We start from the raw sequence: 18,263 nt of genomic DNA, 5'->3' as shown, positions 1-18,263 counted from the left end.
GGTCTCTGAAGAGACCTCCCTTCGAACCATTACGCCAGGCTTCAGATCGCCACCTGACTTGGAAGACGGTGTTCCTACTTGCGTTGGCTTTTGCCAAACGATTTGGGGAATTGCATGGTCTCTCGTATGACATCGCCCATTCAAGGGGATGGGGGGAGGTAACGTTCAGATTTGTCCCTGAGTTTGTAGCTAAGACTCAGAATCCGGGAGTGCCAGACCCTCGGTTTGACTCTTTCCAGATTTTGAGTCTTCGTTCTGTAACAGATGACCCAGACCATCTCCTACTGTGTCCAGTAAGCAGTCTGAGGCTCTATCTTAAGAGAACAGCTGCAATTCATCCTCAAGTGCAAGCATTGTTTGTAAGCACTGGGAGGACAAAGAGGAGGATCACCAAGAATACCATCTCAGCTTGGATTCGTAGGGTAATCCATCATTCCCTGAATCCTGACCCTCCTCCGTCACGTCGCCCTAGAGCACATGATGTCAGGGTCATAGCTACGTCCCTGGCCTTCAAAAAGAACTACTCAGTGATGCAGGTTCTACAAGCAGGGGTGTGGAAGCGTCAGACGACCTTCACAGCCCACTACCTGCAAGACGTGACCCACAGGAGGCTCGATACGTTCTCTATCGGCCCTTTGGTGGCTGCACAACAGCTGGTTTAAACCTCAGGCTCCTTAATGGACAATTAGCAGAGGGTTGAGGGCATTGTTACCTGGTTTTAGTCTGCATGAATGAAAAGGTATATCTGGCCCTTATTCTTTTCTTCATCCTCCCCTCTCTTGGGGAAAGCAGCATCCTGGGTTCTCTGCACAGCTGGCCTCAAACCACTGCAGGTAAACAATGCTCCCTTGTGTTCCTAGTATTAAGCTGATACTATCACATCCCCATACCCTGACGAGGTGGTATTGGGAGAGTCCTAGCCTTAAGTTCCATCTAAAGAACTTCAGGTCAACCTCCTAGGACGAGTCACACTTCATTCCTTCACACACAGCTTATGTAGGCCGCAGCCCTTGCAGAGCAAGGTGCTAGCGAGGCACAGGGACTCCTTATCGTTGAGTACCAACACACTCAGATACTGAGTCCCCGGGCAAAAAGCCAAAAGCCAGTAATGGCTGGGACTTGCCACCCTACCTAAGGGTTGAGTCACCCATATTAAATAGTGTGGTTTGTATTTCAGTTACGGAACAAATGACAAATTCGTAGATAATTTGTAATTTTCCTAACTATATAAACCTTAGCTATTTAATCAAACTTGCTCGCCGGCCCTGTCCCTTGTGAAGTCCTACCTCTAAGCAAAGTGAAGCTCAGCACAGGTGTGTGTGTGAGGGGGGTGGGTTAGTAAACCCTCGTTAAAATTCTAATGGCTCGTCATTTCAGCTACGCCGAAAGTAATTACCCATATTAAATAGCTAAGGTTTGTATAGTTAGGAAAAATACAAATTATCTACGAATTTGTCATATTTGTTTAGTTTTTTATCAAAGTTCTAAGCATTTCAAATCCTTTCCAATTTATAAGTTAAGCATCTAACTTTTTCTTTGAACTATAATGAAATTAAATTCTTGAGGTCAGTGCAATGAGTGTATCTTCTAACTTATTGGTTGGCTTATACCCATTATATGACACTAATTATAGTTGTTTGCTCACCATAAATTTTCAAGATTTTGTGGTTGAAAATAGTGATTTTTTTTTGCTTAATACAGATTATTATTAGGTAGTCTAAATAGCTCTCTTATCTGAAACACTTTGACTCTTTTAGGAATGGTCTAACAAGTTTGTCTTTCATACTAAAATAATAATAAATATTGTAATCTTTTAAACTTTATAAATTTTATTAGCTGAGCTTAAAATATTTGAATTTCTAAGAACATATAACAATACGTACTGATGTCTTCCCCAAACTTTGACTGGTCCTACCAGGGCTGAATAGAGGTTCTTTGAAGATCATAAAACTTGAAATTTCCCTTATAAATAGGCTGCTAGTAGCTAAACCATAGAATATGCCACAAACCCATCCAAACGATGTGTATCGGGAAATAGTGGATATCTAATTAAACATCAATTATCCAAAGCTTGGTTTATTTTATTCAAAATGACAGTTATAAATAACATTAAAAATAGACATAAAAAATCACTAACCAGAAAATACTTAGCTTATGTTGTAGATCGCTGTGAGAAATATAAAAATTCCAGAACAGTTTTGGGATAAAAAGGGAAAAATAATGCACTGTACATAAATATGAACTGCAGTCACTTCCATACACAAAACTTCTTGCATTCAGCATTCATAAGTCTTGTAGATGCTTGCATTCATAAAAAGCAAATGCTATTAAGAGATCACTATGCACAAATATACGATTCTCTCAGCCAAGCAAATACTGAATACACTTCGAAAGCAAGCACGCATATACAGTTAGCAGTTGCTGTCAGTTGTAACCTCATTCTATCCATAAGATAATTCCTAAGTAATTTTGAAGATCCACAACTCAGAGTATCACATCAAAGTATCTTTATATTATTAGCTTACTCACTGTGTCTGTTTCATACTTAAGAAAAATAATAATTCTAACTGCAATACATAAAGAATATTTGTTTATAATTAAAGGAGAAATGTATGAACCCTTGTATGATATGTCACACACATAATATAATTAGAGAAATATCTCTGCAAGCAAAATTTACTGTTTTTTTAACTCTATGAGAAATATTTTCTAGACTAGATGTATTTTATGATAATCTTGAGTATTTTTATGACAGAAATACTCTTCAACAAAGCTATAATTTTTAACAAAAAGCTACATTTTCTTATATATATTTACACCTCAAAGAAGTGAACTGCATTAGGGAAGTAAATACAAGAATATTCTGGCTAAAATTATGCAGAAATGGAATGTGTATTTAATGCAATATTATCAATAAACAAAATACAAAAGCCACCTAACTGTAATCAGTTATTTGTCAAATGTTTTCCAGATTCAATTTGAAAACAATCCTGTTATTCTCTATATGTCACTAATCACAAAAGGAACGTTTTATGTAATTTAAAAGTTTACCAAATGGTAAATTATTTAATAAAGCAAAATTATATATTGTATAAAATAAAGTATACTAATCCAGTATCATTTCACTTGGATAATAATAGACTTCTTAGTAGTACTATATTGTGCAGTTTCTAAATTGTGGTATGATTTTGAGATTTAAAAAATATATACTTTTGAGTGTGTTGGAAAAACATCATCTATCATAAAAGAGTTGAGTATGAATGAAACCTAAACATGCAGTATATATAATTGGATGATATTTACAATTCCCCCTTCAAAATTTCTTACATAATAAGTTAATGCGGATGAAATTAGATTTTTATTAGCATGGAGATAATACTACTCAGACTGGAATATGAATTTTTCAAGAAATGTATGTACTGTACTAATGTTTGGAAACTTTCTGTAAAATATAAATGAATAGGATGTTACTACATATTGACGATATAGTGTCGACACTGTATATACTTCATTTTATAAATTTTTTATCAATATCAATATCACACCATTACCTTGTTCTAATTTAAGTTCTTCCTTTACATTTTATTTATGCTGGCTGACCGACTTGTCTTGAACTGCAACACACTTTAATACTGAAGTAACTTGTCATCTTTTGTAACATATTAAGAAATACTGTATGTTCTTGCGCACGTAAAAAGATTTTTGATGTTACATTATTAAGGAAAACTTCAAAGAACATTTGATAGTTATTGGTATGCAGTTTCCCTAACATGGGGAAAAACAATACAGGTATTGGATAAGTCTTTTAACTTATTTTACTTTGCCTGGTGGTAGCGCTAATTTTTGGTTTAATTAGTGTCAGTTTGCATTACAATTGCTATAGTTAATCCTGAAGTTTATATGTAAATATATTTAATTAAGAAAAGTTTTTGTCCCCTGCATTTAATAGTTACACATGCATTTTTGGATCGACTATTTCTAGAATACAATAATCACAGCTGACTATCTTCAAAGGAAGAACTATGAAATTAAAACATTTACATCAGAAATACAATAATTTTGGAAAACTGAAAGCAATTGTACATTATATAAATACATCAGCATGTAATGGATACCCAAAGTACAAGAATTGTAGATTATTATATAATGGAATTAAGTCAGCTTTTTCAGTAAGACTAACTATAGTAGAATCTCAATAATGGACCCCTCTGTGGTTTACTACTCAAAATAACATAAGAGTAGGTATTCTATAACAGTGAATAATGACTAAAGCAAGCATGAAAAGCAGTAGCAGTGTGTATAAAATGTTATTTTTATTAGTAAAATAAATTTTTGAATATACTTACCCGATAATCATGTAGCTGTCAACTCCGTTGCCCGACAGAATTCTATGGAGGGATACGCCAGCTATCACAATACTAGAAGGGGGTGTACTTACCAGCGCCACCTGTGGCCAGGTACTATAGTACTTCTTGTTGACACCTCCTCAATTTTTCCTCGGTCCACTGGTTCTCTATGGGGAGGAAGGGAGGGTCGATTAAATCATGATTATCGGGTAAGTATATTCAAAAATTTATTTTACTAATAAAAATAACATTTTTCAATATTAAACTTACCCGATAATCATGTAGCTGATTCACACCCAGGGGGGTGGGTGAAAACCAGTGTACAAGATTAAAGGATAGCTAAGTATCCCATATTTCATATAACAGTTATCTCAAATAACAATGAAATAATAAGTACCTGGTAAGGAAGTCGAATTGAACCGTTACTCTGCCTCTTTTTTAAGTTCGTCTTCCTTACTGAGCGCAGCGTTCCTCTTGGAGGCTGAATCAACTCAAAGGTGCTAAAGTATATAGGGCTGCAACCCCTACTAAAGGACCTCTACACAACCTCTAACCCAGGCGCTTCTCAAGAATGAATTGACCACCCGCCAAATCAAAAGGATGCGGAAGGCTTCTTAGCCTACCGTAACAACCATAAAAACAACAATAAAAGCATTCAAGAGAAAGGTTAAAAAAGGTTATGGGATTAAGGGAATGTAGTGGCTGAGCCCTCACCTACTACTGCACTCGCTGCTACGAATGGTCCCAGGGTGTAGCAGTTCTCGTAAAGAGACTGGACATCTTTAAGATAAAATGATGCAAACACTGACTTGCTCCTCCAATAGGTTGCATCCATTATGCTCTGCAGAGAACGGTTTTTATTAAAGGCCATCGAAGTAGCTACGGCTCTTACTTCGTGGGTCCTTACCTTCAGCAATGCAAGGTCTTCCTCCTTTAAGTGAGAATGGGCTTCTCTAATCAGAAGCCTTATATAATACGAAACCCCGTTCTTGGACATGGGCCTCGAAGGTTTCTTGATGGCACACCATAAGGCTTCTGACTGTCCTCGAATAGGTTTAGACCTATTAAGATAATACTTGAGAGCTCTGACAGGGCAAAGAACTCTCTCTAGTTCGTTACCTACCATGTTGGAGAGGCTAGGTATTTCAAACGATCTAGGCCAAGGACGTGAAGGAAGTTCGTTCTTTGCTAGGAATCCGAGCTGAAAAGAACATGTTGCAGATTCGGTCGTGAAACCAATGTTCTTGCTGAAGGCATGAACCTCACTGACTCTCTTAGCTGTTGCAAGGCATACGAGAAAAAGAGTCTTGAGGGTAAGGTCCTTGAAGGAAGCTGACTGGAGAGGTTCGAACCTAGGTGACATAAGGAACCTTAAGACTACGTCTAGGTTCCAGCCTGGAGTGGATAGACGACGCTCTTTAGACGTCTCAAAAGACTTAAGGATGTCTTGAAGGTCCTTGTTGGAAGAAAGGTCCAAACCTCTGTGGCGGAGAACTGAAGCCAACATACTCCTATACCCTTTAATCGTAGGGGCTGAAAGGGATCTCTCATTCCTAAGATGTAAAAGGAAGTCAGCTATTTGGGTCACAGAGGTATTGGTAGAGGATACTGAATTGGCTCTACACCAGCTCCGGAAGACTTCCCACTTGGATTGGTAGACTCTACGAGTGGAAACCCTTCTTGCTCTGGCAATCGCACTGGCTGCCTCCTTCGAAAAGCCTCTAGCTCTAGCGAATCTTTCGACAGTCTGAAGGCAGTCAGCCGAAGAGCGTGGAGGTTTGGGTGCAACCTGTCTACGTGAGGTTGACGTAGAAGGTCCACTCTTAGAGGTAGAGTCCTGGGGATGTCGACTAGCCATTGAAGTACCTCTGTGAACCATTCTCTTGCAGGCCAAAGGGGAGCAACCAGCGTCAGCCGTGTCCCTTCGTGCGAGATGAATTTCTGCAGAACTTTGTTTATTATCTTGAACGGTGGGAATGCGTAAAGGTCGAGATGGGACCAGTTCAGTAGAAAAGCATCCACATGAACTGCTGCAGGGTCTGGAACTGGGGAACAGTACAGCGGAAGTCTCTTGGTCATGGAGGTGGCAAACAGATCTATGGTAGGTTGACCCCACAAGGTCCAAAGTCTGTTGCACACACTCTTGTGGAGGGTCCATTCCGTGGGAATGACCTGATTCCTTCTGCTTAGGCGATCTGCTGAGACGTTCATATTGCCCTGAATGAACCTCGTGACCAAAATGAGGTTTTGACTTCTTGACCAAATGAGGAGGTCCCTTGCGATCTCGTATAGGCTCCTCGAATGGGTCCCTCCTTGCTTAGAGATGTAAGCCAAGGCTGTGGTGTTGTCCGAGTTCACCTCCACCACTTTGCCTAGCAGGAGGGACTTGAAGTTCAGCAGGGCTAAATGAACTGCTAGTAGCTCCTTGCAGTTGATGTGGAGCGTTCCCTGTTCCTCGTTCCACGTTCCCGAGCATTCCCGTCCGTTCAAGGTCGCACCCCAGCCCGAGTCCGATGCATCTGAGAAGAGATGAAGATTGGGGGTCTGAATAGCCAACGATAGGCCCTCCCTGAGAAGGAGATTGTTCTTCCACCACAAGAGAGTGGTCTTCATCTCTTTGGTGACTGGGATAGAGACTGCTTCGAGAGTCAAACCCTTGTCCCAATGAGCTGCAAGATGGAATTGAAGAGGGCGGAGGTGGAGTCTCCCTAGCTCGACGAACAGGGCCAGTGATGAAAGGGTCCCTGTGAGACTCATCCACTGTCTCACCGAGCAACTGCTCCTCTTCAGCATGCTCATGATGCACTCTAGGGCTTGGCTTATCCTGGGGGCCGATGGAAAAGCCCGAAAATCCTGACTCCGAATCTCCATTCCCAGGTACACAATGGATTGGGAGGGAATGAGCTGAGACTTTTCTATGTTGACTAACAGACCCAGTTCTCTGATTAAGTCCAAAGTCCAGTTGAGACTCTCCAGACAGCGACGACTCGTGGAGGCTCTCAACAGCCAGTCGTCTAAGTAGAGGGAGGCTCTGATGTCCGATAAGTGGAGGAATTTTGCTATATTCCTCATCAGATGCGTGAACACCATAGGAGCTGTGCTTAGGCCAAAACACAGGGCTTGGAATTGGTAGACAACCTTTCCAAAAACGAATCTCAGGAAAGGTTGGGAGTCTGGATGAATAGGAACGTGAAAGTAGGCATCTTTCAAGTCCAACGAGACCATCCAGTCCTCCTGCCTGACCGCTGCTAGGACCGACTTCGTCGTCTCCATCGTGAACGTCTGCTTGGTGACATACGCATTGAGCGCGCTGACGTCCAGCACCGGTCTCCAACCTCCTGTCTTCTTGGCCACCAGAAAGAGACGGTTGTAGAAGCCCGGGGATTGATGGTCCCGGACTATAACCACTGCCTTCTTCTGCACAAGTAGCGACACCTCCTGGTGCAACGCTAGCCTCTTGTCCTCTTCTTTGTAGTTGGGAGAGAGGTTGATGGGAGATGTGGTCAGAGGGGGTTTGAGGCAGAATGGAATCCTGTAACCCTCCCTCAGCCAACTGACAGACTGGGCGTCTGCACCTCTCTTTTCCCAGGCTTGCCAGAAGCTCTTGAGTCTGGCTCCTACTGCTGTCTGGAGATGCGGAGAGTCAGTTTTTTCCTTTAGAGGCCTTGGAGCCTTTCCTAGACTTGCTCCTGGAAGAGTCTGGACGGGAGCTTCCTCGGCTGGGGGCTCTACCACGAAAGGGCGGTATGAACCTCGTAGCAGGAGTATCAGCCACTGGGGTGCGATAAGTCCTGGGGATTGAGGTAGCAACCTTAGACTTACGAGCCGAAGAGGCTACAAGATCATGTGTGTCCTTTTGTATCAGGGCAGCAGACAAGTCCTTAACCAGCTCTTCGGGGAAGAGGAACTTCGAGAGCGGAGCGAAAAGGAGTTGTGACCTTTGACAAGGTGTAATGCTGGAGGCAAGGAAGGAACAAAGCTGTTCCCTTTTCTTAAGAACCCCTGATACAAACATCGACGCAAGCTCGCCAGATCCATCTCTAATGGCCTTATCCATGCAGGACATTAATAGCATGGCAGAATCCTTGTCCGCAGGGGAGGTCTTCTTGCTGAGGGCCCCCAGGCACCAGTCTAGGAAGTTAAACATCTCAAATGCTCTAAAAACACCCTTCAGGAAGTGATCAAGGTCTGAGAAGGTCCAGCAAACCTTAGAGCGCCTCATTGCAGTTCTACGAGGCGAGTCTACCAGACTTGAGAAGTCAGCCTGGGCAGAGGCAGGTACTCCCAAGCCTGGTTCCTCTCCTGTGGCATACCAAACGCTCGCTTTAGAAGTGAGCTTAGTCGGAGGAAACATGAAAGAAGTCTTGCCAAGGTGTTGCTTAGTCTGCAGCCACTCCCCTAAGATCCTTAACGCTCTCTTAGAGGACCTTGCTAGGACTAGCTTAGTATAGGTAGACTTAGCTGGCTGCATGCCCAGCGAAAACTCAGATGGTGGAGAGCGGGGAATAGCAGAGACAAAGTGGTCTGGGTATACCTCCCTAAGCAGAGCCAAGACCTTACGAAAGTCAATAGACGGCGGAGAAGGCTTGGATTCATCCACGTCTGATGAGGGATCCAGGTGTGCCGCCTCATCATCAGACGCCTCATCACCAGAGTGTAGCGAAGAGATCGGAAAGGTATGCTGAACAGCAGAGTCAGAACGAGCAGGAACAACAATATTAGTGGTTTCCTCTTCAAGAATCTGTTGAGGGAAAACCTGAGGCTCAGACTGCAAAGGCTGAACAAAAGAAGCAGCAGAAGGTAGGCGCATGGGTGGAGGAGGCTGACTCCTGGCATGAGTGGCTGAACTCAAGGGTTGCGCTTGCTGAGTGGTTGGCGGAAGCGGAGCAGCAAGTTCCTGTTCCTGCGGTGTGAGCGGAGCGCGATGAGGTAGAGGCTGCGCAGAACGTAGTAAATGTCTCGCAAGCTGAGGCTCCTGAGGCGCAAGGCTAAGGTGTTGTGGTGCTTGCCTTGTGGAGGGTTGAGCTCGCTGCAGCGAGAGCTGAGGAGACTGACTCATGGACGGGAGAGGTTGTTGTACCTCAACCGAGTGTTGTATCACTGGTGGAGCAGCAAGTGGAAGCGGAGGAAGAGAGGTATAAGCCTCCTGATCCCATTGCTGAGGTTGCCTTAAGGAAGGCGGAGGCTGAACACCACTGGGAACAGTAAACTCAGAACGTGGCTCAACATCGTACGCCTGGCAGGCGGTACTGCGGTCAGGCGGAGCGAGCGCAGGCGGAGCGAGTGCAGGCGGAGGCGGAGGCGCAACCTTCTCAGCCCGACACTCACTCATCAAGACCGAAAGCTGTGCTTGCATGGACTGCAGTAGAGACAACTTGGGGTCGGCAGACACTAAGGTCTGCTGAGGCAAAGCCTTAACAGCCGAGATCTGTTGCGGCAGAACCTTACTCCTCTTGGGCGGAGTGCAGTCGACTGATGACTGCGGCGAGTCAGAGCTGAGCCAATGACTGCAGCCCGGTTGAGCACTCGCGGACTGGACTCTGCGTTTGAGTGGTCTAGAGACCTGAGTCCAGCGTTTCTTCCCTGACAATAGATCAGCGGACGAGTAAAAGACGGGCTCAATCGTCTGCAGGTGGGAGTGACGGTCTCTGGAAGACACGCCCGCAACCACCGAGGATACTTCTGTGCGCCGATCAAGGCCTGCCGAACCCTTTTGCCCTTCGACATTGCTTCTCCCCTGGGCTTGGGAGCTTGCAAGAGGTCCCGGACTGGGAGAACGACTGACACGCACAGAAGTATCCTCACGCACCACACTGACACTGACACTAGCACTTGGCACTGCACTGACACTAGCACTCGTCACAGCACTGGCACTAATTCCACCCACTGCACTCTTGACCTTAAGTTCCTTGACTTCGGCCATAAGAGACTTATGATCACTTACCACTGACTCTACTTTATCGCCTAAGGCCTGAATAGCACGCAACACAACAGACATATCAGGCTGAGGGCAAATAGTAGGTTCGGGGGTAGCCACTACAGGGGTAGGAAAAGGTAGGGGATCATGAGGTGAGGAAAAAAGTGAAGAGTGAGAAGAACTCCTCCTAACTCTACCTTTCTCTAACTTAGTTGAATATTTCAAAAGACGGACAAAATCAAGTTCCGAAAGTCCAGCGCATTCCTCACATCGATTTTCTAACTGACAAGGCCTATCCCTACAGTCAGAACAAGCGGTGTGAGGATCTACCGAGGCCTTCGGAATACGCCTATTACAAGACCTACATCGCCTATGGGTGGGGGCTTGCGAAATGTCAGACATCTTGAATCCAAAGAGTTAGCCAAGTGGGGTTCCAAAATCAAGCAAAAGATCGTTAACCGTTAATCAGGACTATATAAAAGCTATCTAAGCTAATATAAGAAGGTTTCCAGTAAAGCGACAGCCGAAATCTGAGAGAATACTTCACCAAAAGCCGTGAAAATACTCGAAGATCATAAGCGTATCCCAGAACGTCTTGCCGGAAGCACGACAGAGGAAAAATTGAGGAGGTGTCAACAAGAAGTACTATAGTACCTGGCCACAGGTGGCGCTGGTAAGTACACCCCCTTCTAGTATTGTGATAGCTGGCGTATCCCTCCATAGAATTCTGTCGGGCAACGGAGTTGACAGCTACATGATTATCGGGTAAGTTTAATATTGAAAAAGCGAAGATAAAAGGGTTTACTCCGTGCTGTGCATTTCTATGATGTAGGGTTTATACATTCTGCTATGCATTCCTATGATGTCCCTTTTAATATCTTTGGCTCAAGCACCCTTAGTAATTAGAATTTTGTGCATCCATAGTGATTAAACTGTGACAGTCTTTCAGTTGCAATTGCTTTTAAACCTCTTTGCAATGGAGAAAACAACTCCATCTTATATATCCTTAGTGATAATTGTGTGGATCTGCATTCATTAATCATAGTGGGGAATTCTTCTTAGGTATGACCTATAAATAAAATACCCTTTTTGATACACAGTATAGCTTATGGTGGCCGATGTGATAATGTCCCTGGCTGGTGAACGCTAGACTGGGGTTCGAGTCCCACTCAAACTTGTTAGTTCCTTTGGTAGCTACAATCTCACTATCCTTGTGAGCTAAGGATTGGGGGTTTGGGGAGCATATAGGTCTATCTGCCAAGTCATCAGCCCTCCTTGGTCCCAGCTTGGGTGGAGAGGGGGCTTGGGCGCTGATCATATGTAAACATGGTCAGTCTCTAGGGCATTGTCCTGCTTGATAGGGCAATGTCACTGTCCCTGGCTTCTGTCATTCATGAGTAGCTTTTATTTATTTATTATTGTAGGTTTTAAATACCCTTCCAAATGTCTATCAACAGTCTAGTGCCAGTCAAAGTATACACCTAGACTTGAAAACTCTACCTTGAAATATTTGCCAATAATCGAAGCCAAAAGCATTGAATGGTAAATTTGATTGAGGTTCTTCTGTTTTAAATAAAAGAAGTACACACTCCCATGAGATATTTGCCAAAAACTGACATAAAAAACCATGAAAAGGAAATTTTGAGATTCTTCAGTCTTGCAAATAGAAGATAATATCAGTACATATCTTGACAACATTTCAACATGAATGAAAAGTGTTAACTCACTACAGTGAACATTGGAAATGAGAGGAATAAGGAATAATTTATGATAAGTAAGTTATCATCAAACTATTAATTATTGGGGTGAAAAAAATGCACCATAATGTATTAACCCCCAGGTGATTTAGACCTTGACTAAACCACTGTCAGACTCAGGACTGTTAACCAGGGAGCAATGATGTCATGTGTAAACTACTTGTGAAGACATTTTTGTAGTGTAATTAAGAAAGGAAAAAGAATAGAGAAGCAGGAAATTACATTAGAAAGCTAAAAAACAAACTTTCTACACAGCACTCATGATTACATGAACAAATGACGCCAAAGTACATCATCAGATCCTCAGAGGGAAAATAATCGTGGTTTAAATATAGTCCAACTGTATTTGAAATAGTTTAAGCCATTGTGCTTAGTTTTCTAATTTCCCTATGCATGGTTTATTAATTACTATTTGCATTAATTTTAGTCCTTTTCTTGTGTCCTAGCATCGAATCCCTATTTATTTTCTTTAATATTCCTAATTTGCCCTCTCATTGTCCATACCTGAAAAGGTATAAAACAAAGATCGAAAAACTGAAACAGTCCAAAGACAAACTGGTGAAATAAACAACAGTACATGGGTTCAATCATCTCATGGGTGTGATAAGAATAAAACTTTCAAAACCAAAGTGCATTAAGCATCATTGGTCTATGAAGATAAAGTGTGGTTCATTATAACTAATTTCAGTTTTTGGATCATTGCTCCCCTTCTTGTTATCTTTAATAATGAACTTACAGCATCCAAAGATTAAGAAATGGACATAAAAAGCTTGGAAAAATTGGCTTTCAGTTATAACTTAAACTCTAGACTTATAAATATTTAAAAAAAGAACAAGAATAAATGTTTACCCTGGTCTGGTGATACAAGATTATATGAAGGCATTTTAAATGTCAATCAACATTTGCATATGAATAATTTACCTTTTATTCAAATTCAGATTAATATGACCCCATAACCACAATTACATTTTGATTTTATCCAAAAAAATAACTTTCTTGTGCTCTGAAACTTTAGTATGTACCAAAATGTATGTTTTATTCTTTTTTGTCTGTAGTTGGACCAAATAATAAATTGCTGGACTTTCCTAGTCTACCCTCAGTGCATCAGTAACTAAAATGATGTAATCATTGAATAATGCCTATAATATCTGTAAGTATTTCTGCTACAACAGCACCATTGTCTTTCTACTGTATATTATTTTCTATATCACATGGGATAGGCTCTGTAGAGATGAAAGAGGGTAAAGTGAATCTCAATATAACATTTACAGAGGAGAGCATATTTTATTACTATGTACAGAGTACAGAGGGAACAATTATTTAACCATTTTACCCCCAAAAGGACGTACTGATACGTTTCACAAAAGCCATCCCTTTACCCCCATGGACGTACCGGTACGGCCTTGCAAAAAAATGCTATAAAAAATTTTTTGTCATATTTTCGATAACTTTTTGAGAAAATTCAGGCATTTTCCAAGAGAATGAGACCAACCTGACCTCTCTATGACAAAAATTAAGGCTGTTAGAGCAATTTAAAGAAAATATACTGCAAAATGTGCTGGGAAAAAAATAACCCCCTGGGGGTTAAGGGTTGGAAATTTCCAAATAGCCTGGGGGTAAAAGGGTTAAAATTTTAAATTGGTTACATCATATAGTGCTTGTCAGGTTTTGGGGGATGGTATGTGGCAAGTGATTGAGCATCTATGCTTATTTGTGGTATTGATTGGTCAATCATTCACAAATAATACTACGATAGAGTTTAGAGCTAGCTTCTGCCTGTACGTTGTTCCCTTAGGTGTCCCAAGTGGTGGAGAGGCTTTTACATGAGTGACCTCCTCACCAAGGCACAGGTGACAGTTTTCTTGTACTGTATGACACTAACACTGAATATTTATGCAAAGTTCCCAGTTGGTTGATTTGGTACATATGGTTGTGGTGAAACTAAAGGGGTACAAGAACATCAAGGAAGGGAAACCATAGTTGTTGAACTTCTTTCACTTGAAATTAATACAAAACTCAAAATATAATTAAATAGCAAGCTCTGCAAGTACTGCACTCCAATGATAAATAACGAAAAGCAATTATCCTGAACATTGCACATAATAACATTGTCCATTGCCTGATTATTCATCACAAGAATTGGAGGACTAGCAACTGTTCTTTTCTGGAATAAATTAACACACCCTGCAGAGGAATTGGAAAAAGTAAAACTATCTACAAGTTCCAGTGCCCTGAAGTGGGATCCTCTTCAGGGCATTGTTTAATTTTTCTAATAACTCTCATGCCCCTGACAGTGAGAAGCTATTCATGAACATCAACTGACAAGTCCACTGTAAAGCCCAAACTAAACAGAAGTTCATAAATTATAAATGAAAAAGGAATACTGTAACTGACAAGGAACCCTACCAACATTGCTCACAATGCTAGAAGAATTGCACATCCTAAAACTCGGCATCACACAAAAATACTTCTCCACATAACCCTACAAAATAGGCCCAGCGCATAACCAGGAAGAATCCAAATTAAGGTCCTTATTACAGTACACTATCCGCATACAAAAGCAAGCCTCATACCCGAGTGTGTGTTCGTATGAGAAATGTGGACTAATTAGATACACGGATAAGAAGTGTCACCAGATCAACTGCCAATTATACTCCCCCAATACTCTACCTGTACGTATATAGCAAATCTGAAATGTTATTTATTGTACTTTCTCTTCCAAAAATATAAATTTCTCTTAAAATAAACTTTTTCAGGCTATAAAGTAATAAAATATACTCTCTCCTAATGTCCTCTGGAGATTTACTTTCCCTCATTCCCTCTGATTGAAGACATATCATACACCATTTAAAAAAAAAGATCAAATAAGAATAATGGTGTTGATGCAGCAGCAATATTTAACAAGGCATAAACAAGTCTTGTCAATGATAACAATAATACTTATGATGGTATCATAACAAACAATAGCCAATTAAGCTAATAATTATTTCAAGTAATTGAACAGATCTGGTTACATAACCAATTAAACCAATAATCCTTTCAAGTAATTAAACAAACTTAGGTAGGAGACAGTACTGAACAAAAATGTTCATATAGACAGTAACCTTTTATACATCAATTATACTTCCACTTTAAGAGCTTAACACTTAAGTAGAGCACAGACTTCACACAGCTTATATAAAATAAATGACTAGCAGCACCAAGTATTCATGGAATTTCAACAATTGAAACCCTCCAGCTCAATCCAAGATAGATTAATGCTGAAAATACTGCAAGATTTTGTGTTAATTTATGATATATAGACAAGAGGTAATAATCAATATAACGCTGTTCTACTTACATATAAAAATAACACTTGTAACAAAAGGCCAAACTATAAGTGAAAGGCACTCAATCAAGAGGGTATATAGCACGAAGCCACTTGTGAGGTATATATTGTGCGCCATCAAAACTAGAGAAGTACTCTGGTAAATCTGGATGGTTTATCTGAAATAGATTAGAACTTATAGCATCTTGCTTTTCTAACTAGGGTTGTAGCTTAGCTAATAATAATAATGATAATAATAATAATAATAATAATAATAATAATATGTGAAGGCTTGCATATGTCAGTGTTTGTCAAGCTGTTTAAAAGCTAAATCAGATACTGGAAGACTAACTTTCCAGAAAAGAACTGATTTAGTGGTACTTGGAGGTTTCATGAATTTTTTGATGCACCATGAGAATTAAAATCAACTATAAAATCTGAAAAAAAAGACTCATGATGAAATAACTGAGAAATCTGTTTTAGAATAACTTCTACCAAACATATAGTGTGAATTTCTGAATCTTGTTATCTTTCGGTAACCAGAAGATATTAGAATATTAGCTACTCAGTACTGCTTTATCCGAACACCCATTTTGTGATCTGCACTACAATTTGACTTTTCTGCAGTAAGCAAGTTCTTGTATTAAATGAAAGATCGTTCAGTTATATTCAGACACTTTCAATACGATAAGGTGGCTAGCAGAGGCTGCATCCATCACACTAGGCTACATGGGATTAAATCACTAAACACACTGAATTAACCTTAGTTTCAACTAACTGATTTCTTTGCTATTGGTTCATTGACAAGTGTTTGTATGTGATAACTATTCAACACTAGGCCAGGACTAGATATAGGCAATCAATTCTACAATGGAAAATACTGTATGTACACAGTGTTGAATTACACATTTCCATTTTACTCGCAAAATTAAGTTAGTCACTTCATCAAAGAATTAAGCTTAATCAGCCATTATGACCACTTAAATTTAGAACAAAATGTTCAATACTTTAGTACAATACAGCAAGGGGAGTAACTATGAGGGAAAAATGTAATTAGTTGACAGCTTTTGGCGTTAATAATGATTCATAATTCTCTTTTGTGTAATTCATAGGTGTAATTAACTTAGAATTTAATCTGCTTTAACAGTAGGAAACTTCACATGCACATTATTCCTGAGTAAGGTTAGGTCAGGGTTTCAGTTCCAGGATGGACAGACTACTTTTGGCTAGAGGTTGACTTTTGATGTATACATAATTCATTAACCTTTCTGTTTTATCCTTATTTATACTGCCCTCATTTACCAAAATTAATAATCTACTCTATAGTACACTATTACATTTATTGATAAGATACGCACTGTTATGTTAGCCATTACTGACCAACAGTTTAGCCACTATGGTGGCTATCCCAATTAAGCATTTTGCTTGATAAGGTACTGAAAATTGATTATTGCACTTTAGTTTATAGGTTTTATTGAAGTGATCTGACTGCATGAAAATAATTTGGGTCTGATGGACTAAATGTAACTTTACCCATTGTAGGTTATGCAATTGGCAGTTAGGTCAGGGTCTTGAGGAGAGTAATATGGCTGGGAATTGAATACAGTATGTACGCTACCAAAATTTTCTTTAGAATATTTGGCACACACTAGGGCTATAATAAACCAGGTAGAAACGCTACTGTATTTAACAGCATAACAGTAGTTATGAGGAAATCAAATTAGGCTTCATCTGTGAGACAAAAAAAAAAAAAAAAATCATAAAGTCAGTTATATTCTTTAGACCTTTGGTCAATACTGTACCATTGTTGGTAAAGAAACTCGGAAGCTCAAACGTAATCCCAAAAGTATATAAAAAAAAAAATCATAAAGGCCTGACAAAAGAAGCCCCACAAGCACAAGTGTTTACTTACTAACAATTTTACACCTTAGGCCAGGCATTGCAAGAAATATCATGTTGTGTAAAAGTCTAAAAGAACCACACCATTTGAGATTTGGGAAATTTATATGATCATATATTTTGCAATAATGTGTACTATACTGTAACTATGTGCATAAGAGAAAAAAGGCTATTTCTTGCTTATTTTTAAAATTAGAAAATACGTATGTTAAGAATACAATACAAAAGATCTTTTAGAATAAATTTACTGTAGATATGACTATAACTATAAACTAAATTATATAATTTCTCATTGTTATAGATGCACTTTACAATTAGATATTTACCTCTTGACTTTTGATATAAACTAAATGCTTCATCCACAATTTAAAAAATATATATCCACATAACGGCCGTGTATATGCCATGGAAGTTGAAATATCAATAAGAATTTAGAGAAAAAATGGATAATACCTTACAATAAACATTGGCACTTTCAATGTGTAAATATTCTTTATGTTATTAACACAGCATTATTTACCTTCGTATTTTTGACAGGGTGAATGTTCTCTTGTGGAACATAGGTAATCTGAGGCTCATCCCTATCGTTTGTGTCAACTAGAACAGCATAGTTTGGTTGATTTCTCCATTCCTGAAAAATATAATTGGATAAAGTAAAAGAGGCAAATATATTTATCAATTACAATACAAGCTCTCATATAATTTCAGAGGTAGGATGCTATCACTTTCTGCATGACCAAGCTCTATTAGCAGGGTTAAAATCACAGGATTCAAATTCACTGCCTGCTTTCTTTTCCACAACTCAACTGACTACATTTGTCTCACAGAAGGTGAGTTTGTGAAAAATAATGGCCCTAGTGGTAACAAATTCTTTTTTGGGCTCAAGCCATGGCGTCCTGATGGAAGGTTCCTTTTTGGGTAGCTTCCTTGGGTATAAGACTACTAAGATATTCCCAGAGAATTTAACCACAGGTTATCACAGAATTCTAACTTCTGGAGCGAGTATCTCAAAGGTTTCCCCTTAAGACATCGTAATA

General features: G+C 40.0%; 1 protein-coding gene and 2 long non-coding RNA genes across 4 annotated transcripts in view; 2 read left to right on the top strand and 1 right to left on the bottom strand.

Annotated features, from left to right (window-relative positions):
- Positions 1-18,263, top strand: part of LOC137629150 (uncharacterized) — a 111,211-nt gene that overhangs the window by 31,477 nt on the left and 61,471 nt on the right. The gene's annotated exons all lie outside the window — the stretch shown is intronic.
- On the top strand, positions 3,890-12,227 carry LOC137629717 (uncharacterized). The gene is made up of 2 exons (XR_011041590.1): positions 3,890-4,306; positions 11,050-12,227. It is a non-coding gene; the product is annotated as an uncharacterized lncRNA (long non-coding RNA).
- Positions 11,646-18,263, bottom strand: part of LOC137629715 (uncharacterized) — a 63,113-nt gene continuing 56,495 nt past the window's right edge. For both annotated transcript variants that reach the window (XM_068361279.1, XM_068361280.1), the window contains exons 5-6: positions 17,747-17,857; positions 11,646-15,506 (exon numbers count right to left, since the gene is read on the bottom strand). In XM_068361279.1, the coding sequence (XP_068217380.1) occupies positions 15,411-15,506; positions 17,747-17,857 (207 nt within the window). In that variant the 3' untranslated portion in view covers positions 11,646-15,410. The remainder of the gene's footprint in view (positions 15,507-17,746; positions 17,858-18,263) is intronic.

The sequence above is a fragment of the Palaemon carinicauda genome, chromosome 37 (assembly GCF_036898095.1).
Source record: "Palaemon carinicauda isolate YSFRI2023 chromosome 37, ASM3689809v2, whole genome shotgun sequence".
Classification (NCBI taxonomy): domain Eukaryota; kingdom Metazoa; phylum Arthropoda; class Malacostraca; order Decapoda; family Palaemonidae; genus Palaemon; species Palaemon carinicauda.
The sequence above is the reverse complement of the archived record's forward strand: the minus strand, read 5'-3'. Positions and strand labels throughout refer to the sequence as shown.